This window comes from Apostichopus japonicus, chromosome 8 (genome assembly GCF_037975245.1).
Source record: "Apostichopus japonicus isolate 1M-3 chromosome 8, ASM3797524v1, whole genome shotgun sequence".
Taxonomy (NCBI): Eukaryota; Metazoa; Echinodermata; class Holothuroidea; order Aspidochirotida; family Stichopodidae; genus Apostichopus; species Apostichopus japonicus.
The window spans coordinates 26,780,673-26,807,908 of NC_092568.1; the positions used below are offsets into that span (position 1 = coordinate 26,780,673).

The following is a 27,236-nucleotide window of genomic DNA, read 5'->3' on the forward strand; positions in this document are numbered from 1 at the left end:
GGCCCGGGGCAACTATACGTCACCGTAGCTCCTCTTGAAGTGATATATGTTTCCGTAGGCAGTATATGAAACAGATATTACATTATTCATGTCTCCCCGGACCCTTAATTGACCCCAGGCCCATGGGCTAAAGCCCCTGACTCCACCCCACCCCCTCATCAGGACTGATCCAACGTATGTATGATATGTAAATGAAAACGACCAGTATCATAAAAGTAGCACATCTAAAAGTTTGTTATGATGTACATATACGGTATATGTATAAAATATTGTATCGCACATATGATAAAATATAATTATAAAATTGTTGATCAGTTACGCAACGTCATGAATTATAGACTACCGATAAACATGTACAAAGACGGCGAGACATCACAATACTTGTTACTGCACCAATGTTAGCGTTTCCCTCTTGATGCCCTTAAAAAAAAGGGGTTTTGTGTTCTTATATCTCACACAAATAGTGATATCTCAACTAAAAGTAACGACAACATTGTTTCAGTGTGTAAGTGTCTTAGTTAGGGGGGAAAAAACTGTCATACCAAAAGAAATATTGAGCACAGAATCATGTTTTAACAATCACAGTTGAATAAGTTAAAAGATACTACCTTCGACCTATCATATAACCTATATGATAGAGACCTATGTTACGATCAGCCTCACCAAAAGCTAAGGGACTTAACCGCTGTCACATTTACCAGTGTTGACGGTTGACGGGTTTCTACCTCCAGTGCTTACCAAGAGGATATCTTCACACCATATACACTATTTCTATTTTGAATGGTACTTTGCTTCATGAATTCTACTAAATTCTGACTAGTTTGTTTATTTCTTCCCATCATTAAGATAATAATGGTAATCTCGATTATACTTTTATAAACAAATCAAAAGTAAGCTGGGTAATTAAGACTCAGCATTCATCAAGTTCTTATGTAATTATCATTCATATCTACTCAACTATTCGCGGAGTGTATACCGGTTGTGAACATCTAATTAATATATTCATGTGCATTCATCACAATGTTTTAGCCCAAGAGACAAGATAACCTGACTTATTACAAGCATCTTAATATGGAGACACGAGACAACGTTTGTTCCTTATGGAGATAATCAATCGGATTTTGATAGCTCTTCGACTTTCAAGAAGTGGACAAAAAACAATTCTACCGTGTACCTACAAATGAGCACTCCACATTTTGTAATTGAGTTATCATGACTGTGCGGGAATGATTTAGTATATTGTATTCCAGGGATTAAAAATCAGTTTTCCTATTTAATACTTGCATGTATGTAAGAAAAGATTGATTGAAACTGACAGATACGCGTGCATATACATATATACATATAATTCCTTAATATACGCATGTATGATTAGCCCGTCATGTACGTTCATACGTGCTGTAATGAGCTAGCTATATCTATCATTTCGCTTGCGTTTTTAACAATGTTTATCCTGAAAAAAAAAATTTAAAAAATAAATATCAAACTTGGAAATTGTGAACCTTAAGTCTGCAAGGAATTTCTGCAAGACATAAACGGCGCCTCGTGTATACACTTTGCATAAATAAATTCGAAGTTCTCCTCTATACCAATTACTTATCCAAAACTAATCCGAATGAGGACTATAATTAAACCATAACCAGCCAGGAACTCTTTCTCATATTGTTTTTCCTTCAAAATCCGATGTTTTTATGTCATTTTTTTATTTTATTATTCCACTGAAACACTAAATTGATGTGATAATTATAAATTAAACGAATTGTACAAGAAAGTGTCCGTTGAAACGTCGGTCTTACATACCATAATCTTTATCATATAAAAAAAATGATAAAAAGGACGTTGATTTGCTATGTACAATGACAAGAAACATTATTGAAACATTATTGACACTCTATAGGCCTATTTATATATATATATATATATATATATATATATATATATATATATATATCTGCATATGGCTTAAAAGTAAGCTTCTCCAAAGAAAATATCAAAGAGCGGTACGTGATACAAAGAATGTCGACAGCCTTGAATGTCGAACAGACAGACAACCAGACAGAGAAACAGACCGATAGACAGATGTTACCCTTCAGACAAACACTGCCAATCTATTAATTACACTTTCATTCCTTTTATATTTATATTCATCCATAAAACGCTGTTACGACGGTTCTTACACTAAACTTGATATCAAAAAGACAAATTTCGTCAGGTTTTTTACCTTTCAAGGCTTGAAAATATAGCCTGGTTATAATGAGTAACAGCAACCTTAAACTCAACCCGTTGCATTTGATCGAACCGTTAACATTACAGGATTGGTTGGTTTGCCCTCTCTAAGAAAGTATAAGTCAACTTTATTGAATCCCAGAAGGAAATTACATATATCTGCGGTGAGCAATACAATCAATACTGAACTCTCGACTGAACACGATAAGAATCTTGTATGTATAGTAATCAATAGTTTGTAACAAAAACATGGCCTCATTGTTTGAAAAACATATCTGCATAATCTTCAACATAGGGTGACAATAACATCAGATATTGTGTTTGATAAGTCCTTTAGCTTTCAATATTCAACATCAGCCTGAATGAAATCAAGACGATCTTCCTAGACATTTAACAGGGGCGCAGCGAGGCTTTTTTCAAAGGGGCCCAATACTTTTCAGGGGGCAAGCAGTGCATTGCTCGAACCACTTGCATACTTACATACATTCACTTTTGGTGATGGTGTTGGGGGGGGGGGGGGGTGGAGACTTAGTTTTTGTAGTGTTGGGGGGGGGGTTCGCAGTCGCATAGGATTTTAATCAGTCTACTGTATCAGTAACTCAGCTGTCAAGGATGAAAAGCTTATCCTTCTCCATCATAAAGAGGGTAACAAAATGCAAGAAGAAGTGTTAGACCAGATTATCAATCCTTTAGACATCCATCTATTCATTCGCTCCCTAGCAGGTTTGAAACCTTAGCCATCGTCTCTATTCCTTATCGTTCACACGTCGATAAATTATGACAAAAGCCCATACTAATTCACGCCAAACACGACATATTCACCTGCAAAAACCAACACGTTTTTTCATCTGTGACGTAACAAGACGTTCAAACCCAATCTTTGACGTCTTTGATCTCATGCGTCGTCACGGTAACCTTAATCATAGCAGACGACGAGTTATCAGTTGATGACGTAGTAGCAATTGTAGCCTTGGTACTGGCTGGTTTCTCCGCTTCTTCGTGGTCAGTACTTACATTTGGAATCATATTACTCGGTAATAGTCCAACCGAATAGTCGGTTTCCCCACTTGGTAAAATAGATCGCGGTATATCGGCTGACGCCGATCTTTGTCTAAATCCCGGCTCACTTATTTTGAGCGTATCGTCATTTTTATTGATAGCACCGTTACCTTTTCTAGATTTAAATTCCCCGCTTTGAGTCCTATGGATATGGGCAGTCTTCCCTTGAGCGCGGTACTCCAGACCCTCCTTTTCCCACCTTCTTTCTTCCGGTTCTGGAGGTGGAGCGAATGCAGAACCTCTTCGTCCAGTGCGAATATTCGGTGCACTTCCTAATCTGATTCTCCGTGGGGTCGCCACCTCATCTTCGTGCACACTCGGTTCCGGTTCGAGTATTTCCGGAATGACAGGCGGTGGCGGAGGGACTGCTCCTCCACTTAACTCACTTTCAGCTGAGAGAAGCCTTTGTTGTCTGATGTTTTTATTCTTTTCTATTATTCTCCTCCGGTCTCTGTTAATGGGTGAAAAAAGAAGAATATTTTGAATTTTCATTGCAAACATCTCAAACGTCCAAAACCCTGGTAAAAGGATATTAATCAATACTAAATCTGCTAAAAAATAATGCAGCAAAAATTAAACGAAAATCTTCCCAAAATAAACTTTTGACAATTGTTCCAATTTATACGATATACCTGACCTATCTTCTTTAATAAATTGTTCACGCCGATATATGTTCTGGTGGTCAAATTGTTTACCTGGGAAATACCCCCAAACTATCCTCCGAGTGTTTTATTGTCGATAGGCCTATATATATATACGAAAGACATTTTCTTGATAATATCCATAAATTCTTTCAGCCAGACATCAATGCGTTAGTTCCTGATTATGTTGTCCCCTTCCTTGAATGGATTTCAATCGACGCTGACGCCACAGTGATTCAAGTATTTACATTATTAAATGTTCATATAGAATTTCATTCAAGTACCTGTAAACATGAACAGAAACAACTGTCACGGTTGGTATATTTGTGTTGTCACTGCAGCAACGTGACAATGTCATTATAGTTTGATTAATGTCACATTCTTTGTTTGTTTGCTAAAAGAGCTTATTATACAGAATAATTAAAACAGTTGAGTATCATCAAACAATATGACTCTTTATAACAATCTACATAATACAAAAATTAAATCATGTTTCTGTTGTCTTCACAATATGACAATTTAAGAAGATCACCAAAATCAATATCAATAAATAAAGCTCACTTATATGATAAAAAAAAATTCCGAAGCAAGACGTAAGCAGATGAACGTGGTTTTATTTTTCTGTTGTCTTAACGTTGTTTGCTTCCTTGAAAAACTTGAAAATAGATACACGACGCATGGAATGTTCGCAAAATGAACCAACCTATATTTGTAACGAAACGCAATATTTCACTTGTTTACTTTTGAGAAAGATCAGATTCTTGGTATTGATTACCATCCCATGAACATGACACGAATTAAATCATAACAACATAAAATTCTTGTGGTAATAATAGATGGGTCAATAAACCCATACGATTATGTTTGATATTGTGGATCGTCAATTATGTCTTTAAAAACAATTCGTTTTTGGAATATAGTCATATATACACAAATCTCATCTGTTGTACACCCACGTATAAATTTGTCTGTTTAAGTTGCCTAAATGTTCTTTAAGTTAAATATAAAACCATGTAAATCTTCCATACGAAAGAGGAATGTCACATAATACCATAAAGCTTTATGCACGCAGAATCAATTGCAACATCTTTTCCCTAGTTAAAAACGTCTTTTTAAAGATCACGATAAAAGATGTGAAGACAATGTGCTTGTATTTAAATGATCATCTCTAATTATATTCTTTTCACACGTCTCCAATCAGTGATTTTCTCCACTATTCTTCTCTTTTGTTCTTCAAGCAATGCTGCATCATTTTTGGCAACGAATCCCTGATTATTGATACCAAAAACAAACAAAGAAGGCAACTGTCAATTTCATTGGTAATATCTTTCACTGTGATCAAACTTGACAAGTAACCTTCAGTTTGATGGAATGTTATTTGGAATTTGTTAAAGAGCTGAATAAATGTAATGCATATATTGGAGATTGGCGTATCGATATCAGGCGTACGGTTGGAATAGGTTCGAAGGATTGTGCATCTGTAAATGACAGGCAAACAGAACATTTCGTTTTCGTTGGTAGAACCACACAGGTTACATATCAATCTAACGGCATTGAAAAAAAATGACCGTGCCACATCATTTTTTACTTTTACCTATCTATAGCCTTTACTGGTAAACGTAGTGGATGAATATTCATTTCGTTTGGGCTAATCACATTGTTGTATGCAAATCAGTGTGATGTAGCCTATGAACAGCCTATGCCATATTTCGTGTATACTTTAAATTTATCACTTAGCGCCGAATTAGTACACCTTTTGATATAGAAGTTTAAACTTGAAGAAAACTCATGATTGTAATTTATGAATTTGTTATGTAAATTTTCTGTGATTTCATTAGTATTTTAAGTACATTACATACAAGAAAAGGTGCAATTATCATAATTAATGGACTCTCATCATTTATTTTGGAAATATAAAAAACAAAAGAAACCGATGCATAAGTCAAGTGATGGATATTTGAGATCGCTTTAATTCCTTGTTTTCATCTCTTTGGGTTAGTCATATACCCAGAGCAATAAACATGTCTAATATAAATTTATAGCACCGTACCTTACAGCGCTGTTGAATGATTAATAACGCCTTTTCTATATCTCTAACTAATTTAGTTTAACTTCCATCCAACGAGGCTATCACTGCTTATACGTTCCTCAAACCTCACACATCTTCAGATATGTGAAGAAACCATATTAACCACTCAACTCTTGACACGAAGAGAGAGAGAGAGGTGGAGAGAGAGACAAAAAGAGTTCTTTTTCTGAGGCCATAAGATGCTTTTCGGCGAGGTACTCAACATATCATGTTACAAATAAACAGTCATTTCTTGTAAATGCACTGACGGAAGGAAACGTGTAAAAAGCTTCATTCCGGGCTTGTTGTAAATAAACGTGTCAACAACATGAAACCTAATTTCTAATTCCCTGTAGTTCATGTGCTTCTCAATATATCACTCCAATAAATGTTCCCGCTTTCCGTAGAGTGTTACAAGTTTTTCTCTGTCAAGTTCAGATCAAGCATTCATAAATACAGTGAGGGTAAAGGAGATAGTCGTACCTATAGCAAATAGAATTACAAAATAATGCGAGTGTTAATATGATATACTATATAGGGATTTAAAATTAGGCAGTGATATACTTACAACCAAAAATATAACATGACAGGGAAATAACGAGTATGTATCTGCCACTCCATTATATAGGGACATGCATAAGCAACAGGTATTCCATACTTATAGACAACATCACTGGGAAATAAAATATATAATAACAAATAATAATTTATCTGGTATTCTTCACTTTATAGTGAGGTAGACAGAGGTATTATTACTCACAGACAGAATAACATTTGTATTTTGTATTTGTATGTTTTAGATCCTCCTGCACACAGGAACTCGCGAAGAAGCCATCATTGGCTTATCAAAGCCTCAACCTGACCGAAGTCAGTCTCTTAGATTCATATTTAACGTCCATGATTATTAATTGTCAATTGTCAACAACTCTGTAACTGGACGACATACATTATTCTTGGAGTGACTCGAACTGGGGACCTTATGACTGGAAGACACTGGCGTTAACCACTGAGCTAACACTCCTGACATAACAGGAAAATACGATTAAATATCATTGTCATATACAGGGATGTGAAGGACTCGTCATACTAACAGACAAATACCATTACAGGACAATGCGAGTAATTTTCTTGTATTCTTAAACACAGGGAGGCAAACTGTGGTAGTGATATACTTATAGACAAATACAATGGAAGGGAAATACGAGCATTTGTCTGCATGGATACTCTTAAATATATGGAGGTCAACAAGAGTAATTATACTTATATACAATTACCAAGACAGGAGTACATCTGGTAGTCTTAAATATTGGGAGGTATAACGGAGGTATAGTCAAACTAATAGAGTAATAATATTACAGGGAAGTAAAAGTATCTTGTTTTGTAAAGAAATATCGCATTCCCCAAAGTTATAGATACAAACACTTTCGCATGCATGTCCCATTTTAGTATATAATGAGCTTAGTTTATCAACTAATGTTGTTTGTATACTATCTCATGGCTCTCTCTTTCTCTCATGTAGTACTTGAAGTGATCTTCTACTTAACATCATTTCAACTTAACAAAAAATGGCCTATCATGCAAATTTATTTCGCAACGGAATATGTTGGTGATTTTGTCTTTTTATGTGCATGTGTGCCACCATGGTAATTTCCATCGTAACAGAATATCCCATTAAGTGTCTATCTCGCTACATCCAGTTCTTCATGAGGATTAAGATAAGATTCACCTTATTTATATGTGATATATCAAGATCTGGATTTGCTTCATCAGTTAGTTGAAGCAGTGACTGCCATTATTCTTCAGACCACTAATCCCTGACAAGGAAGCGACTTTAGACATTTCTTAGTTCAAGAGCCTTTAGGAGACTTCATTTTCTTCCTTTCTAATTTACTTATCGTATCTTTATCGTATCATTAGTGAAATGTCTTGATTCAGATAATTACCATCAAAATGATCCAGCGAGGATAAAAAAAAATGTGTGTGGATTTTCATAATTACCTAGCATTAGCCTATATATATATAATTAACCTAGTATTTGGAAACTTGCAGCTTAAAACGTACAGATAAATATATTGTAATTAACCGAAATAAGTAAGTCACGAGTTCCGGAAGAGAACGTGCATTGGCAAAAGTTGCTTCATAGTTCGAAGTCTTGAATAGCACTTTTAATCATTAATTATCATCCCATGTAGTCAGTCACGTTATCATCTAACGCGACTATAGGTTCTCGACCATTTAGTATATGTAATGACTCATTGGAACAATGAAGGAATGTTAACGTAACGAGATCATCGCAGCAATCATAACCAAAAGTTTCAAACGGTAAACAAACACCAATAATCAAATCAATACGAAGTTAAATAGTAAACTGATTTCCCTAGCCAACGAAAGTATGTAGCTGATGTAATTATCATTATTAATATAACGATATATATGTTAGCAGCTTTGTGCGTTTCGTGAATAATTAAAACAAGCCAATTATTACTCCAAACATACATAATAATGCGATTGGTCAAGGTAAGCCGCCTTCTGGATTTGTGCACCGAGTTGATGTTTTAATGAGTGAGTGAGCCAATTTCAGTGATTAAGATAACTTAATTATATGTTTATTCAATGAAATCATTCTGTTATATCAGTATTAATCACATATAAAGAGTAAAATTCGAAAAATCTGAAATGTTGGGAGGGCGTTGTGGTCAAGTGGTTAAGGCAGTGGACTTGTGATCTAAGGATTACAGGTTCGAGCCCTGGCCAGATCATTGCGTTGTGTCCTTGGGCAAGGCGCTTTATCTCCATTGCCTCTCTTCACCCAGGTGTATAAATGGGGACCTGCGAGGTAACTTGTAAATATAGTTGCGTGCGCCGGTTTGTGGCTGCACCCTATGGGAAGTCCCCCGGGGGACACGTGGTTGTGGTGCACTGTGGTGCCCCAGGAGAGATTGTTTGAATTGTGCACACTTTGGTGTGTGGGTGTGACAAGTTACCAATGACCAAGGGTTAAGTTGTAAAGTCGTGTGAGGAGGCATTAGCCTCATACAAGACTGTAAACCTTCAACTTTAACTTTTTTAACTTTTAATTCAGTCTGTTTTTGAAAATGACTATGTCTTGCTGATGAACTATGTTATTGACTTTTATTATATCGAATAACATTAAGAATGTCATGAAAATCAACCCCAAAGAACTGTATATAAATCACACGCAAGGGCAGATATACAGTTGGGTGAATAAGAGCTATATCAGTTTTCTTCTACTTTGAGATTTCTATGCCGTCTACATCACCCTTACTGTCAATATAAAAGTACAATACTGTTGAAGTGTATCGCAATCCTACTATTGACGTAAACGGAGATTAACGGACACAGTGCTTTGACCGCATAGACGGTCATATTACAATTAACGTGGGCTTTGCGCGATAGTCAGAGTTAACATAAAAAAAGAAAATTCGCTTCAGACGAAGTAGAATTTCACCATAGGGCGTACTATTATTTTAAATAATAGAAAGCATATGCTCTTACTGACTGTCTTGCCCTTCCACTTTTAAAACCCCAAACTTCTCAATTCGTTTAAAGTGAACATTAACATCTACACACTGTTCTTCAACAAAATACTATCCCAGGACACTTATAGCCGGGTATATATCTTGCTCCATAGTCATGGTTACCCTGACAAATATCACCAGGCTCGAAGCAAGTGGAATTTCACCCTTTGGAGAGAATGAAAGAACGCTCTTAGTCTTCCGAAGCGGTATCAGATGTGACACTTGAAAAGACGGATTGATTCCAAGGTTTAATTCAATGGACGGGTTAATAACAATGAGGCGTTTACGAACCTGATATCTACGGTAGATGAATAGTCAATCGTAAGGTCAAAAGCATTATTGGCCTACACGGACTAGTGATATGTGATATACCATTCTAGCATGCATGCAGCAACGTCAATATACAGCTATATGTTAGTAAGTACAGGGACAGGGACATTTCATTAACAACAGAATAAAAACTAATTTTAAATCTGGAATGGATGGATATCAAATTAGTCATATAACAAAAAGAAAACATTAGGTTTTTAAATAACTTATTGAATAAAATCAGTTTTCGTTTTTTAGTTGACCTGACTGACAGACCAGAACGTTCATCAGTGATTTATTTGTATCATGAGGATTGAATTGTTTGTACACCGCGTTTTTTAACTTGGTCATCTTCACTATGGTTGTAATTGAAAATTTGGTGAGTGAATATACAAACTAAAGGAACATTGGAAAATGAGGTGTTTCAGGCATATTGAATTTCATCTGTGGTTAATAGCGAGCGTTCTTTAAATTCCATCAAACGCTCATGCTTTCAATTGTTGATCAAATATACCTAACATTGAGTATAGTGGATGTTGTGCTACGTACGATTAAGATTTGTACAAGGGTCTTTGAAGTTCATTGTGGAAAGGGTCGATTTGGACATTTTTCTCAATTTTTTTTTTTAAGCCCAACAAAAGGTCCTTCTCATTTAAGTTTTCTTTACATCCAATTACTTAATACGCTTTTACAACCTATTACATAAACGTTATAAAGACATGCAAATTAATATTCTCACAGCGTGTGAATATAAGTAAACAACAGTATTTTAATGAATTAAAATGTTACGTGTTAGATTTGAATGTATGACGACTGCTCGTTAACCTGATGAGTTGTTTGTACAATCAATAGAAATAAATGACAGCTGAAGTTTCATAGTTGAAATATTCAAGCTAATATAAAAGAAACTGATTGAATTCAATTGATGAAAATGGGTTGAATTTCTCCTCAAAATCTTCAAGAAAAGAAGTTTCCTTTCCTGTTAATAATAGTCGTATACAATGTCGTAAAACAAGAACTGTTTAATAATGAGAATAATTTATTAAAATAAACGGAAAACATTTCAATTTAGGAGTGCTAGATTGTTATGTATTCACTCACGATTTCGTGGACAGCTACAGAATACAAAAGGAATACGATAAATACGACCAACAGAGTAGGTATGTTTACATGTAAGAGCTTAAATTAATCCCAACTTTATATGAGCAGAAATACGGGAAATGGTGAAAGCTTCTTATTCACCAGACGCCTGCTATACGTGAACTAGCGTGAGAGACGCATCATAACATCCATATTATATTAAAGGCATAAGCTCATTCTTTTACTTGCATCTGCATGGCATTTAACGTGAAACATGGTATTTTATGAATCTTTCTTCATCCATTCCTCTTTGAGATGAAGACTATAATTCATCCACATCTGACGTGCTCGATTGATAGAGTGTTCTGCTTTAGGGGAAATACAGAAACACCCAACTCGGTTTCCTGCAGCTCCCACTCGGACTTCGTTTTATTCTTTCAGTGAGTTAAACATTTCTTGAAATTTCTCAAATCATGTGAAAATATTATTTACACATTTGTCTCTTTTACGAGTGCATTGTGAAATCAGGCGACAGTACCTGTTTGTTTTTTTCAATATTAGGAATCATTAAACATTCACCAAATACATATATGCATAAAGCCTGCATTGGAGAGAAAATGAAAAATGAAACGAGGCAGATAAATCACATGTTACTTGTACTTTCGTTCAAAACTTTTTGTCTCGATATATATAGTCATGTTAATATCGTACAATGAGGATGAAAAAGTTCGATGAATTATCGATGGCATGGGCTTGATCTCACCTAATCAGTTAAGCTGATTAAGATATATTCCTTTTGTTGAACGAATATTTGCGAAGATTGCATCAGACCATACCAGAAGGTTTGTTAACTAAAAGAAGGAAATAAATGTCAAAGTACTGCCTCGGAGAAATGTTACTTTTAGCTGCATCTAACAAGAGCCACATAATGACTAAATTAAACTGCGGGAATATTAAATACTGCGCAATGTACTCTCAATCAATAACGAAAAAACCTTCTACCTTAGCCTGCCATTTATTATTGATATATTTTTGGGGTTTTCAAAGTGAAAAACAAACATGACAAAAGTACGATACAGCAATCTGATGCTGACATTTTGTCTGTAAGTCCGGATATGAATGTGAGCACAGTCATATCTCTTACATTGCGTAAAACTTACTTTAATGCTACTATGTTGCTAGTTTATATTGAACTAGGCTTAATGTCACGGTGGTAAAAGATGACTTCTAGACGCAGTTTGAGGGGTCGCTATTATATATTATGTAATGATAAAATAGATTAAATCAATGCATTTTATGACTCAATATGGAGTATGGTTTCATTGAGATATGCAACATGCAGTTCCTATCTGGAAAGATACATGACGTATACGTCGGAAATTATAATTACCTCTCTCCAGATCGTATTGGTAATATTAATCCATTTTTTTATATATATTATAATCACTTTACCTACCAAAGAATGTTTTTTTTCCCTAATGAACTGATGCTTTGACTGGTAAACAGACTAAAATTTAAACTCTGAATTGTATGAGACTGATGTTATGACTGTGACGGTGACTGGTCTCGTGACCGTAACTATGACCGACTAAATCCATGAATGTGTCTAAAACTCAATCTGCAAGTGTGACTGTAGCTGTCGCAGAAAATGTGTCTGTGACACTGAAACTCTGACCGTTTAGGACTATGGATGTGCCTAAGACTAAGTATGTAACTGCAGTTGTCATAGTAAACGTGTCTAAGACTGTGACAGTGGCTGCAGCCGTGTTTGAAACTGATTATTAAGAATTACAAGCTTTGAGGCCCGTCACTATATGCTGCAACTGGTTACATATTAATAAAGATAATTCAAGCGATGATCTGTACAAATTATATATGTTGTCAGATTCCACACACTGTGGTTCAGTGTGTTTTATCCTTATTATATCATCTGTTCGAATTATCATATTGTTTTAAATATTCAGCTCCATGTACTTAAAGTGTAACACCCCATTTATTTCCCCTTTAAGTATATATCTTTGCGTATTTCAAGTCAAATATTTCAATTCACATTAGCTGCACGTGTCAGTGGAAATGTTATGATAAAAACAGAAAATGTCAATTCGATGCATCTCTTCTGAATAATTTATTTTCAAAACCCCCTTTTTTTAGGACAATCGTGTCTTTTCTTTGGGTCATGGTTAAAACAATTAAGATACTCATATACATTCTAAACACAGGCAGCTTCACATTGATTTACTTTATCACATGAAAATGCATCTCAGCCTGTCAAACTGATATCCGCAAGGTAAAATATGAGACTGCAGGGGAGAATAGAAAGCTCATGTATTCATTGTTTTAAGAAGACCAAATGAGATCTTTTAACGATTTGGCAGATAAAGTACCACCTCAAGGACCCCTAACCGAGTCACGAGGTACGAATTTAAATAACAAATGAGATCACATCCGTCGCTGACAACTAAATCATCCTCTCCTTATCGTTACAGGCATTTAAGATATTGAAGCAGTTCGAAAAATATGTCCTAGTTTCCGATCAATGCGTTAGCAATACACACAAGATATAGTATCATGCATGTTGAGTAATAGTATTTTATTTGACATCGTCCTCGGTGAGGTGTGAGGGCTGGGGTTTGGGGACTAACATGATCATAGATGGTCCCGCTTAAACTTTCATAACCGCACCATAATATACTACAGGAGGCACAATTTAAAAAAAAAACAACAAAAACGGGACCCTGTGACTGTCTAATTGTACCAGTATCCCGACCCCGGGGATCTCGACACCGCAGCTTCCATCCTACCCATGCACGGAGTTCATAGTTTGTTAGAACATATTCTTTCATTAATTTGCATTTTCTGATCAAGGGAGATTCATATCATTTCGCAAAATCTTAGTGGAAACAACTCAGTAAAAAACGCTTTAAACGTCTTGCATTGTTACATGTGTTTGTTTATTCAATGATGTGAACTTATCTACAGAAGTAATGTACTGAACGATACGCATAATCAACACAACTTATTACCTCTCAGAAACGTTTAAATGTAGCACATTTATTACAGCACAGAACAAGTAAAATGTTCATTTCGCATTCTTTGTATCTGTTTTGCTATCATGTTCTGTAATGATGTTTTTCACTACTTAAAGTTAGGAAAAACATACCTTCTGAATATTGAACAAGGAAAAAAATTACTTTCTACTATGGCGTAATGTTTTCTCTCGAAAGTGTTTAAAATAAGTACATTTAGGCAAAAAAATGCTGTAAGCATAATTTTCACATGACTTGAGAAATTTCTAGACGTTACAATTCACTAAAAGAATCAAATAAATTCCGAGTGCAAGCTGCAGGAAACCGAGTTGGGTGTTTCTTTATTTTTCCCTAAAGCAGAACACTCGATCAATCGAGCACGTCAGGTGTGGATGAATTTTTAGTCCTCGTCTCAAGGAGGCTTGGATGAAGAAAGATTGACAAAAAGCTACAAGTGTTTGGTAAGCAACCTGGATTATATTTACCGTATATCAGAATGTCCAACACTGATTGGCTCATTCGTCTACATTTTGTAGAGAAAGTTCAGTATAGAGATACTACAACGCTGTCTCACTAACATGTGTTCTAAAAACAGGATAGGCCAGAAGTAGCAACAGAGCTAGATGTGAGCTAGTATTACAAGTCAGAAAAGCTTGATTTATCTGATGTTAAATTCATTATAATGAAACAAAAATGGTCTCCAAAACAAAATTGAGACAAATTTGACCAAACGAGAGGTATATTGGATCGCTCAAATGTCATCATTAATTGTTCCCACATGGTTTCAACAAACGTAAAAGTTTAACACCTACAAAAGGATATATATATATATATATATATATATATATATATATATATATATATATATATATATATATATATATATATACAAACATATATATATATATATATATACAAACATATATATATATACAAACACATATATATATATAAATCAGTTGAATAAAATAAATAAAAGAAAAAGAAAAAAGAAGTGTGGTACAAGGGAAATTTAATAAGCAGAGATTCCTATGATATTATTAATATTCACACATTGGCGACACCAAATTGGTAAAGGTGATCATATGGGATTCATATCCAACACGATTTTCTCATGGAAGTAGATAAACCTTCCCAACATCAGCGCACAGCAATCTTATATTTTGTTCATACTCCAAGATTGTTGATTGTGCTGTAATAAATTAAGTTATCTAATACCTACACTTTAAAAAAGTTCAGCTCACGGCCAAATATGGTTGTGAAAATAATATCTCTGATATTGAAATAAATAATGGGCAGGGGTTATTGATCTTAGGGATTACCAGGGCTATTACCCGAGGAAGTTCATATAATTCATCTAATGATTTTTTTCCATAAAGTTTCGTATACGGAAGAAGTCATATTCCTTACGAGTAAAATGTCCGCTTGGCGAACGAATATTATATGCGTTTATATTCACAGCGATACAAAACGAGGGTCGCAAGCAGGAGAATATATGCATTTTGTGGTTTTATCATAATGATATTTCCGGTCATTATTTTAAAATGTCTGGCATTTTACAGAAGCTTTGTGTGAACTGATGATGTTAAAGGTGCAACTGTAGTTTTTCTTGGAAAATGATTCGACAGTTCATATATGTACATATTGCATTCATTTTAAAATAAAATTCACCTTACGTTGATTATGGCAATGATCTGTATCTTAAATTGGGATATAGTTCTGTATCATTCTGTAATATTTAGCTTATGTAATAATCATGTCATATTCATGTAACATTCATACATTATAGGGTTTCACTAATCTAACTAAGTGATGTGTGTGACTGTTCATAACTATTGTGAGATCAAGTATAAACAATTTCAGAAAATATGTCTCCAATAACATAATTATATAGAATGCATATAGATTTCACGTTTTGCCCCAATTTCTTCGTTAGTGGTGTAAAGTAACATATTACATACTTTATCAGTTTCCTTTAACTGTACTACAGATGAATTGAGTCACGTCATTGCAGCGAATTCAGTTTTAAATATTCAAACGACGAGTAAAATCGGATAAACTCGTATCAACTTGAAATGAACATTTTTGATGTGACTCAATAACACAAGATATGTCCATACATCTCATTATATGCTACTTATTGGACCAAACAGATTAAGATTGCTAACATTATGTAAGAATCAACTGCATTATTGAAAATAATGGATATCAGTTTTATGACGGATTATCAGTTTTGATGACAAGTATAAACTCACTGAAAATTACTTTTGTATTTGATCAGCTTTTCTGTTTACCACAAACAATACCAACATTTCATTTAAAGACTTAGAAAATGTGTGAGTTTGATTTGTCAATTTCGTAAAGAAACTGCATATCTACACAATACTAAGCTTGTATATGTAATTGTGTATTATTTCAGAGGGCCTTACGTCAAGTATACTGCAGAATACTCAGTTCTATAATGCCGTATTGTCCCCCTTGGAAAACTTTAATTAAGTCGTACTTGGAGACAGAAAGGTGAGACAATATTCAGAATTATTCTAAGCGTATACCTCAGTGAAAACAAAAATCAATTGAGATCCACGAATATTCACTCCAGTCAAACCAGTCAAAGATTAAAACAAAACAAAGGAAAAAAGAGCAACGTCATTGGACGCGGAAAGGGCCAATACGTCATACGGAACAGCATTGCTGCAAAACCAAAGCTAACCAACGGTTTCAGTGAATCGATTTAGTATGAACTAACAGTGTGGCCATTTCCCCCCAATGACAAAGAATGCGAGCGACAGTTTTTTACAAACCTTTGGTATAATCAAACGAAGGAAGGCCATGTTCGGGTATATAGGCCTACTTACAGCATAAAACGACTAGATACGACTTCATTTTAGAATCGCGTACTAATGAACTCACACTAAATGGTTGGTACAGCAACTACTTATCATGTACCACAACCGTGCATCAGTAACTACTACTTTTTGTTCGTAACACGGTAACATGTGTTATAGGACATGAACAGTAGTTACTGTACCATATATGAGTATCGGGTGTCAAAGATAAACCTTTTTGCATCATTGACACCAATGACATGGTAATGGGTGGGATGTCAAAGGTTACCTTCGTATGACAACGCCCTCTATTTTATCTATCATACGATGCATTTCACTGTGTGGACAGCTATAGTTGATATGTGTCTTAAAGCAACTGTGTTACCTTTCAGTGGTTTCAGAACTTCTCCTAGTCCCACGAATATCTCCACGCAAGTTGATAAGCATAATTCAACAAGCGAAATATTTCTAATCGTCTCAAATGTTACAATAGGTTGGTTAATAATATAGGCCGAATTACTGTATGGAGCATAACAAATACCGCCATGGACTTCATGTTAGGATGTATCTCCTATATGGATGTATTGTTGGCCTTGTTGATATTTGCTTCGGAATTTACATGGCATATTATGGTGTCAAACACCAGTACCGATGCTGTAATGCAAAACACTGACGCTCAATGAAGTATTTGGCTTGTGGGATTAGATACCTTTCAAAAGGCACAACACACGCTCAAACACATACACTAATAAATACATTACGCCCCATAGTGGCTGAAGACATTCATGACGTAATAAGTGACATTAATAAGACATCAGACATGAAATATTTTCTATAGAAATCTTCACTTCGTCTGCGAACTCACGAACTAAGATCGGTTCAAATCTACGGTAGTATGCCCCTAAAGTACTTACGCTTAGCCTAGCCACCCAATGCGCTTAACCGACATGTTTCTTGTATTCATGCACAAATATATCTCAGCTGAGCTGATAGACATACATTGCCTATGTAATATTATATAGAGCGAGAGACGTCACTTGGAAACTGCATCAATTCTAGAGTCAGTTGACATTCTTAGTAAATATGTGTGCATTACAAAGAGCGTTGTGTCACAACGCATAAAGCATATAACAGCCATGATAGGTTAATCAAGCTATGTTAAATGTTTATACGTCTTGCAGATAATCATATATTAAGGCACTGTTTGTAGCGTTTGCACTGACCTCTTATCCTTTCCTGTCTACGTATTTATTCAGTTCCTACTAAAATTGAGCTTGATTTGTGGGAAATCACGGAGATGAAAAAACAAGGTATAGTTTAATTCCTCTCGCTAGTCGTCCGCTTCATTTGTTTTTTAATTAATTAACTTGAGGAATGGGAGTGATTACTGAAGCAACCGTTTGCTTTGCATCACAATAATTGTTTTCATTTACATAAGTTTGGGATTCAGCTGAGGAAGGAAAAACTAAACCAAAATTTATTACTTCTGAGTCGCTGGCTGAATCTTCAGTCATCTTGATTCATCTACGTAATCAAATAGTTTGAAGTTTTCTGATGAATATTTAAAGGGGATTGGCTGATTTGGTTTTCTCCTCTGGCATTCACGCTTATACAGAAGACATGAAGGATTTGGCGGGATAATCACGAATAGGGGAAGTATGGTTTCAAAATTATGTCATCATTGATAAAATACATCATTATTTATTCACGTTGAAAAGTGTCTAAAGAATTCTCAATAGTCATTTGAATATTGTCGCAAAAAAAAACAACAGAAATAAATAAAGAAGAACAACATTTTGTCCAAGAATCAGCCATGGCAAATTGTATTCCCGACCATATCATTGTCCTGATGGGGTGTGAATTGAAAATGAGCTTTAACGCAGATGTTACAATATGAAGGATTATAAGTTATCGATAGACCACGTGATTATCTATATCTTATTCTGCTAAGATTTATGTAAGGCATAATTTCAGACGATACTGTGCTTGATGAACATTGAGTTATATGCCATAGGTATGACGAATCTGACACAGAATATTATTTTTTTCTTATTAACAACAACGAAGATAGAAGAAGGCAGAAAAACGATGCAATAATGGATATAAATAATTACAACTTACAAAAACAGAAACAGAAGAAGAGAAAAGAAAAACTCAAGTCTATTTTTACAGTCAACTATTATTGCCTGTACCAATAGGATAGATCAATGATGTCCGATTTGCGCAAATATAAACTGGTCACCTTCGACCAAAATTTCATTATTGCCACGCTGTTTTGAAAAATAAAGTAAAATATAACAGGGGCACTGAGTATAGAAAAAATAAAAAAAATAACAATACACCCAAAATCATCAATTTATTTTATAGGTTTTCTTTTATTTTCCGAAAGATGGAATCACTTGACACCGATAGTTTTAATGAAATTTCGTTTTTTCCCGTTACAATGTGAAAAATTATTCATTTTTTTCTCCATATCTCATTCCATATTTATATCCTACCACAGCACTGAAATCAAATAAAATATCCCTCCAGGTGTATATGACAAGCGATGAAATGTGACAGTTAGCTGGATTGTTAAATTATCCCTTAAATCTCACAGCCACCTTAAAATGACTAGATACATAAAAAAGTACAGCTGAGGATGCGAACAAAAATTAGGTTTTAAAAGTACGCGAAGACCTTTACCTTGATAATGAACCTAACGGCGTTCCATACGAACTGATCTATTAATAACCTGGATGTAAATGGCAACAGTTGAAAAGAGAGACCTATCGTACTATTCCACTGTAACATTGAATTTACTTGTTTTGATTTATTATTCATTTTACCATCTTCATCTTTTTTAATTAGGTCAAGATTAATTTGAATATTTTGAAATAAGCTTCCCGTATAACCGTAATCCTTTCTGTATCCTGATCTCTATGGTTTGGCTCTCTATAAATGTCATTGATTGATTGATAGCCATGCGATCAACAACAACAATCAAATAACAACAACACAGTAGCAGCAACACAGATTCTTGAGTTTAATAACCATCTTCTCACTATATATACCAAGTCCTCGCAGTTGTTATACTCTCATCTAATGGAACCATTTATTGCTCAATATAATACGTTTTAAAATTCCTCACAATTTGTTTCTGCCTTACTTCGGTCGTCTGTGAATTTCCCTTGAGAATAGCAACCCCACCTGTAACTATTGACAGGCACATCTATAGGCTATTTTGATAACATCCTGTCATACTATTTCAGACAACAAGAAGTGCTAAAGTCGCCGCGTGCACGGAAGATGTACTTGAGTTGCATTTGAGATATTCAGATATATAGAGGCCTTCTGACCTGCTGATGCACAATCTATACACGTACAGCTACACTTAAGAACATCTTTAACATAATTAATCCATACCGTGCATTCATATGAAATATAGACAAATAAAGGGAAAAAGTAAACATGTCGATTTGGCTTAATTGGATATATTAAAGGCAATCAGTCGGCAGACATTGTAACCGTATCTTAAAGAGGAACAATATTGCAGAAAATTAGTTGATAGCTCTACGCAATATTTTCTCTCTTATACTCGACCTATAGTTGATTGAATGTAACCTACTTTGACTGGCTAAACTCTTCCTTCGCCAGGTTTTGAATCACTGTAAGAGGTTATATGTAATACTATCGTGGAAAAATATTCTTCAAAATCTTTACGTTCCTTTTTGTAAACTTCTTCTTCATTTTTATCCTTGAAATGTGATTCATATTTGTTGAGCTGTTAATTTTCCCTGTATTTAGAATATCACCAAAATGCAACTTCTTTTTAGAAATAGTTTTTATCCGTCTGTGATCAATTTGTTTTAAATATTATAAATGGAAAAAATAAATAAATCAGATCAATGGCCATGACAGCAACATGTACTCTGCACATGCCAGGTGCATAAACAAGAATATCTTAAAAATTGTTTTACAAAAATTCACATCAGTCTCCGCCATTCAAATGTGATACTGTTCTATGAGATGCTAACAATTTCCAGTATATTATTTTGAGTCGCATCTTAATGTAGCCAGTGGAATATCACTTGAAACATTTCTCTGTTGAATCGAAATCCTGCAGTTTTGATGAGTTATACGACCAATTAAAAATTGAAATTGAAAAAAATAAATTAAAGTCAACCTATTTCTGAAGTAGAACTTTACAAGTAATAAAAAATTCACATGCTTTTGTACATCCATTTAAATAATCCATTTAAAACTACAGCTGAGATAATCTTATATAATATATGTTTGCTGATTTGGTTGCTTTTATTCATAAACCCCCGAGAGGCAAGTAATTCGCAGTGTCTCATTTAATTATGAGACATAAGAACGCTTGAGAAACAAGAACGCTTGTTTATCGATCTATTTAGATAATCTCAATCATGTTAATATAATTTTATACGTACGTTTGTCCCAATAAATGGATCGGTTTTACAACCTTCCTTCATTTCCGAAGAGAATAAGTATAACCGCTATAAAAATCGAACCCGAACTTGTTTTAAACATGACAGTTCTTGTAAAAATCTACGAAACAGTAGGTATATTAACGATTCTGCGATTCTTTGGTTTGAAACAATTAAATATTTATGAAAGTTTCTGAAAGACTTTGCTGTTTTTTGTTTCTGTTATCATTAATGCATTTATCTTAACACGGCGAGAAAGGGAAGATTTCTTTCCAAAACGAGGAGCAACTTTTAAGGGAAAAATCAAAAGTTTCAACATTTTTTTAGCTTAGTTTAATTATTTAGAATAATACATGGCTTCTCCAAGTTTAGTAAAGAACTGATCTTTTATTATGAAATATCTACCAAATTAAACGCAAGCACAATTTTTTGTAATTTTTATAAAAAATGCCTAAAAGTTGTGTATTTTGAAGGAATAATAACGTCACCCATCCTATATCCATAGTATCTTTCAAGAAGCTGTTAGATGTCATGTTCTACAAGGACAAGATGTGTCGACCTGTCAAGGAAGTGTGATTTGTAACGATTCAAAGTCGATATTCAATACCATTTACAATATCTTTGACTTTTAAATATGCACTTAAAAATTCTCAGAAGTGCCATACTTTGGGATTTGAATGATGCCAAAAACAATTGAAAATTCTTAACATCCAAAGTAGAATATTCAAGGATTTGACAAAAAAATATGAACAAGTATACAATCTAGTACGAGGCTATAGTACAGGAAGGCGTTCAATTGTATACTTGTAGTTTGTAAGTATACACAAATCAATTACACAACGTAGGCCATATGCTAGCTAGACTGATGCAACGGATATTTCGAGGGGGGGGGGGGTGGGGACAGGGATACATACATAATATAACAACAGGAAATAATGACGTTCCTTTCCTCTCATGATTAAGCACATGCATATACATGCATGATGGGAGACATTCTACACTGTTATGCGAAAATCACTGACGTGCTGAACAAATTCGATACATTCCACCTAAACGAATCTGTTTTTAAATTCCGCTTCACGAAGGATTATAGAACGTAGGAGTTATTTTGGAATTATACCTTGTTTGCCTTCTGAGGCTTGTATGCCATAAAAATAGCTCCACGACAATATACAACATTAGAGACTACCTCGACAGGAATTTAAACCAATTGTGATTTTTTATTTCAAGTTTTGCACCTGTTCCATTTCTGTATTCCTTCAGACCAATCGTTTATCACACTAGAAGCAGTTTAAGACACCGCCAGTATTGCCAACATAGGGTTAATATTACAATTAATTTTTCCACTCCTCCCCCCCCCACCCTCGTCATATACACCCCACCCCCATGCCACCTCTGACCAATCTGGAAGCACGGAATTTGTAAGCACCTTCATATATACGTCCCTGTTTTCCGAGATTGACGTCATGAAATCCTTGGGAACATCTGCGTTAGAATAACATATAGAGTACATTCATGGTTTGGATGTCTAACAATATGAAACTAGTATAGGCTATAGATTCCTTGATCTCCAATAATACAAAAGATAATGTCTGTCGATATCGCAAGCTCGGCTTATTAAAGATGCATGTTTTGAGCAAGTCTATTAACACAACACTAAATCAATAAAGATTCCAAAAAAAAAATTAAATAAATAAAGAATTGCCTTTCATGTTTATTAAAAATATTTGCATGCATGTAAAATACAAAAGCCAAGAAATGTTGATTTCTTCTCCAATTGTGTATCTTTCAAGTGGATATACTCAACGAGTATTTGACAAAAATATAGCCAAAGAAGACAAAAAGAGAGAATAACTTGATCGGTTTCTTAGACTAACCGATCTTCTCGACAATAGCAACATCATGTCATTTCCACAAAGACACTTTTTTTTCCTCGGGGAATTTTCTGCCATCTTCCAAAAGCGATAATATATAACAAACTAAAAAATATTTTAAAAAAAAAGGGGCGAGAAAACGACCGAAATTTCTCTTAGTACTTCATATTGAGAGGCCTCCCTTCGTCTTATGATTTATACTGTATACATTATTTGAGAAACCGTTAAGGATATTTTTACCTCTGGGATGAAAAACTTTCATCAAACCTCTAAGGATAAAGAAAAACACACAAAATGGATCAAAATTGGTTTCCTCGGGGAATCTTCTCTCTTGACTGTGACATTGAGTTTTTCACGTATGTTCAAAATATTTCTTCTAAATGGTAATTGTCAAATTGAAAGAAAACTCAATTTTCACATCTTTAAAATTGATTGAATTGAAGATGATGGAAAGTTAATATTTTCAACAACAAAAAAGCAGAAAAGAAAATAGCAAGTTGTCAAATTTGTCAAAAAATTCAATTCGATTTGCCTCGGAGGGCTTCCCCAAGAAGTTAAAAAAATGATCAGCTATTAATATTAGTTTTTGAGTTGGTGACCGTCAAGGACACATACCAGGGAGACCTTCACCGAATGACGTGTGACGTCTCTAATCACTATTCATGTATGCTTGATCAAGTATACAACTCACAACTGACGTAGATTTCGAACATAATAACCCACGGGCAAGCATGCATGACGCTTGTCTTGAAGAGAAATCCTTTAGTGATTCGTGTTTTGTATCCTTCATTGCGTTTTCTGCAACCGTCCAAGCCCGATTTTCGATAGAAATTTCACAAAATGAATACTACAGCATTCAAGCTTAGGATACTATCTTAACATAGGAATGTTTTCCCCGTGTATATTTAAATTAAAATATGAATTAATTTTTATTATCTTGCTTTTGTGCCGATTGATATTTCTTTTCGTGTCGTTTATAAAAAAAAGAAGAAGCTGATTATCAATGTAAGAGCTTTCAGCGACATGGGTACGTCAGTTAGGTATTCCTTCTGATTGGGCAGTTTACCAATTAGGGGACAACAATAGTCTTTGTTTTAAGCGATTTATAGTGAAATGTTTGCGATATTCTCACTTGGTATATTTCAACATTAAACAGTAAAAAGTGTGTCTTTTTCAGTTGCTATCTAAATACTGCAGTGTTTCTCTTGAAAACGGAGAAAAAGGGAAACCCTCAATGAAAAGTTGATAGACTAATTTAAAAACTCCAAAACGTTTTCAAAACTACCGTGTGAAGGTTGTGCTTCTTCAAACTATTCTCATAGATATGATGGAGAGTATTAAATGTTAATTCATTGAGTGTTCCAATGGTGTATGTATGTATGTATATGTGATCTTCCCGCAAGCAGGAACTCGCGAAAGAAGCCATGGAGGCTTATAGACTCGCAAGCTGACCGAAGCCAATCTCTCGGCACACATCCATTTAACGTCCATGTCGGGAAGTTGTTATTGAACAACACCCTTGCCAGACGACACACATTGCTGTCGGCGGGGAATCGAACCGAGACGCCGGCGTTAACCACTAGGCTATACACTCCGCCTCCGTGTACGCAACATTATATAGGAGGTATCCATACTTGTTGGACTCTAAACACGTGATTGGCTATTATTAGAATTTCTAGCACACTCAGGAACCCATGAACTTTAAAAGTTCACATCAGACATTGCCTTCTAGCAAGTAACAATCTGAAATTCAAATTTCAGTATCCATAATTCATTTCGTGTTTCCGGCAACTGGAAACCGCAGTGTGTTTGCAACAAGTGGGGTGACTATGGCCTGTTACGTCACAGTAGTGTGACTCATCAGACATCCATTCTATACATCTGTCATTCCTATTCGCAGACCCATTAACGTGTGCATAATGATGTTAGTAGGCCTATAGCCTACACAAAGATTTCGCGAACATTTGGTCATTGTGATATAAGACTTTATTCCGCATATGATATACTGTTATACAGTAATATGCAACACATGTCTCATTGTATTGTAAATATGATTCAGCTTGAGGTGGGCATGAACTGTGAGTTTAAATTGTCTAATATGGGAAGTTGAAAATATGCAATATATACTGTAAATAAACCAATAATATACAGTTTGTGCACAAACTTGTAAAGTATGCCTGCAATGAGACTATAAACTATACCTTTAAGCCCGTATCGCACTGAAAGATCTCTTATCCTCATAGCTGTACAACCTGTATTTTTAAACTTGTATATGAAACACTATAAGCACGAGAGTGTTTATCTACCAATAAACAGCCCCGTGCTTATCAACAAGGATTGTTTGAAAACTTTGCTTTCGAGAAAAATCACGATTGTCAGAAGGTTTAGAGAGGAAACTAGTCTTGACATCTGTCGTGCATGGATATCATGATGATGAACCGCGAGGGAGCTTGAGTACCCAATAGCAACGCAATCAAATTAAAGCTAATATGATTCAATGAATAGGTTGCACTTAGTAAGGAGAAAGATGAGTAGCAGAGAGAGAGAGAGGTGGAGGCCCGTGTAAGTATTTGATGAAGAATGGGGGATTAACAACTGAACTATAACTTGTAAAGAAAATAAACTGACAAGATATATAACTGAGGTTATAACTGTCTCTCCGGGTTTCACAACGTATCATCCCTGAAGCTGTTAAAATACATGGAGAAGTATAGGAGGTGGAGTGAAACGGTTTGGTCATCTTGTTCAGCTAGCATGGATTGCCGGAAGGTACTGCAAGTGTAAATTACATGTGTATTGAGTATTGCAGTAACTCGTCCAAATTCCTGGTTCACAGCTCCTGTAGAGTTTTTAGCTTATGGATCAATGCTGTTTGTTGTTCGATATTATAAGCGCTTTATACTCTTTATCTAGGTATTTTGTATTGTAACAGTGATTTCGCAATTGGCTTTAGTCCTATGGCTTTATAAGAATATAATGCACCGTGTAAAACTTAATCAGTTAATGACTTTGGACATTAGTTGGTCATTTGTATTCGGCTTTTTACAGATGGGCACTTCCAAATCTCCAAAGATTACTTCACACTTCACGTGTTACTTTTATACTACATATTGTTGTTGTGACCAAGAATCGAACTTCGCTTATTACGGCCACATCGTAATGTTCTGACCCCATTCATACCACATGGATGGGTCTATTACATACGCGCATTGTTGAAATACATTGAATGGTAGCAGTGGTATAAAATACTACAAAACACACTTTACACTTTGATGTTTCAAACGTCTCCCTGACAAGAAAAAAAAATGATGCCGTGACCAGGATTCGAACCTGGGTTATTACGGCCACAACGTAATGTCCTAACCTCTAGACGATCACGGCATGCCACGTGTAAGCAGCGTCTCAAATTACATATGTGTATCACTGAAGGATATTCTATGTATGTATGTATGTATGTATATTAGATCCTCCTGCAAGCAGGAACTCGCGAAGAAGCCTTATAGGCAAGCTGACCGAAGTCAGTCTCTTACATTCATATTTAACGTCCATAATTATGAATTGTTAATTGTCAACAACTCTGTAACTGGACGACATACATTAATCTGGGAGTGACTCGAACCGGGGACCTTATGATTGAAAGGCACCGGCGTTAACCACTGAGCTAACACTCCTATGGCAGTAATACAATGCCTTCTTTCAGTCAACTGAAAATTTTATTGTATAGAACAGTTATAAATAAATAAGAAAATATCATGATACAATGTATACAATATTTACAGTATGAGAATAAACAGAAACGCAAATTGAACGTACGTTTCATATAGTAGGAACCATAAACACACAACCCGAAGATAACATCAGCTACTCACTGCAGTAATATAAAGTACTACAAAACACACTTTGCACTTTGAGGTTTCAAAACGTTTCCCCTCACTGAAAAAAAATGATGCCGTGACCAGGATTCGAACCTGGGTTATTACGGCCACAACGTAATGTCCTAACCTCTAGACGATCACGGCATGCCACATGGAAGCAGCGTCTCAAATTACATATGTGAATCATTGAAAGATATTCTATGGCAGTGATAGTGTACAATGCTTATAAATCTATTGTAAGCAGTATCACAAATCAAAGACTAATACTACACTGAGTGCATTCA

General features: G+C 35.0%; 1 protein-coding gene and 2 non-coding genes across 3 annotated transcripts in view; all 3 read right to left on the reverse strand.

The window, feature by feature from the left end:
* Positions 1 to 1,921: 1,921 nt before the first annotated feature.
* The window catches only part of LOC139971489 (uncharacterized), a 53,514-nt gene continuing 28,199 nt past the window's right edge, over positions 1,922 to 27,236 (reverse strand). The window contains exon 2 of the mRNA XM_071978015.1: positions 1,922 to 3,736. Coding sequence (XP_071834116.1) covers positions 3,094 to 3,736 — 643 coding nt within the window. The 3' untranslated portion in view covers positions 1,922 to 3,093. The remainder of the gene's footprint in view (positions 3,737 to 27,236) is intronic.
* On the reverse strand, positions 26,387 to 26,458 carry Trnah-gug (transfer RNA histidin (anticodon GUG)). The gene has a single exon. It is a non-coding gene; the product is annotated as a tRNA-His (tRNA).
* On the reverse strand, positions 27,025 to 27,096 carry Trnah-gug (transfer RNA histidin (anticodon GUG)). The gene has a single exon. It is a non-coding gene; the product is annotated as a tRNA-His (tRNA).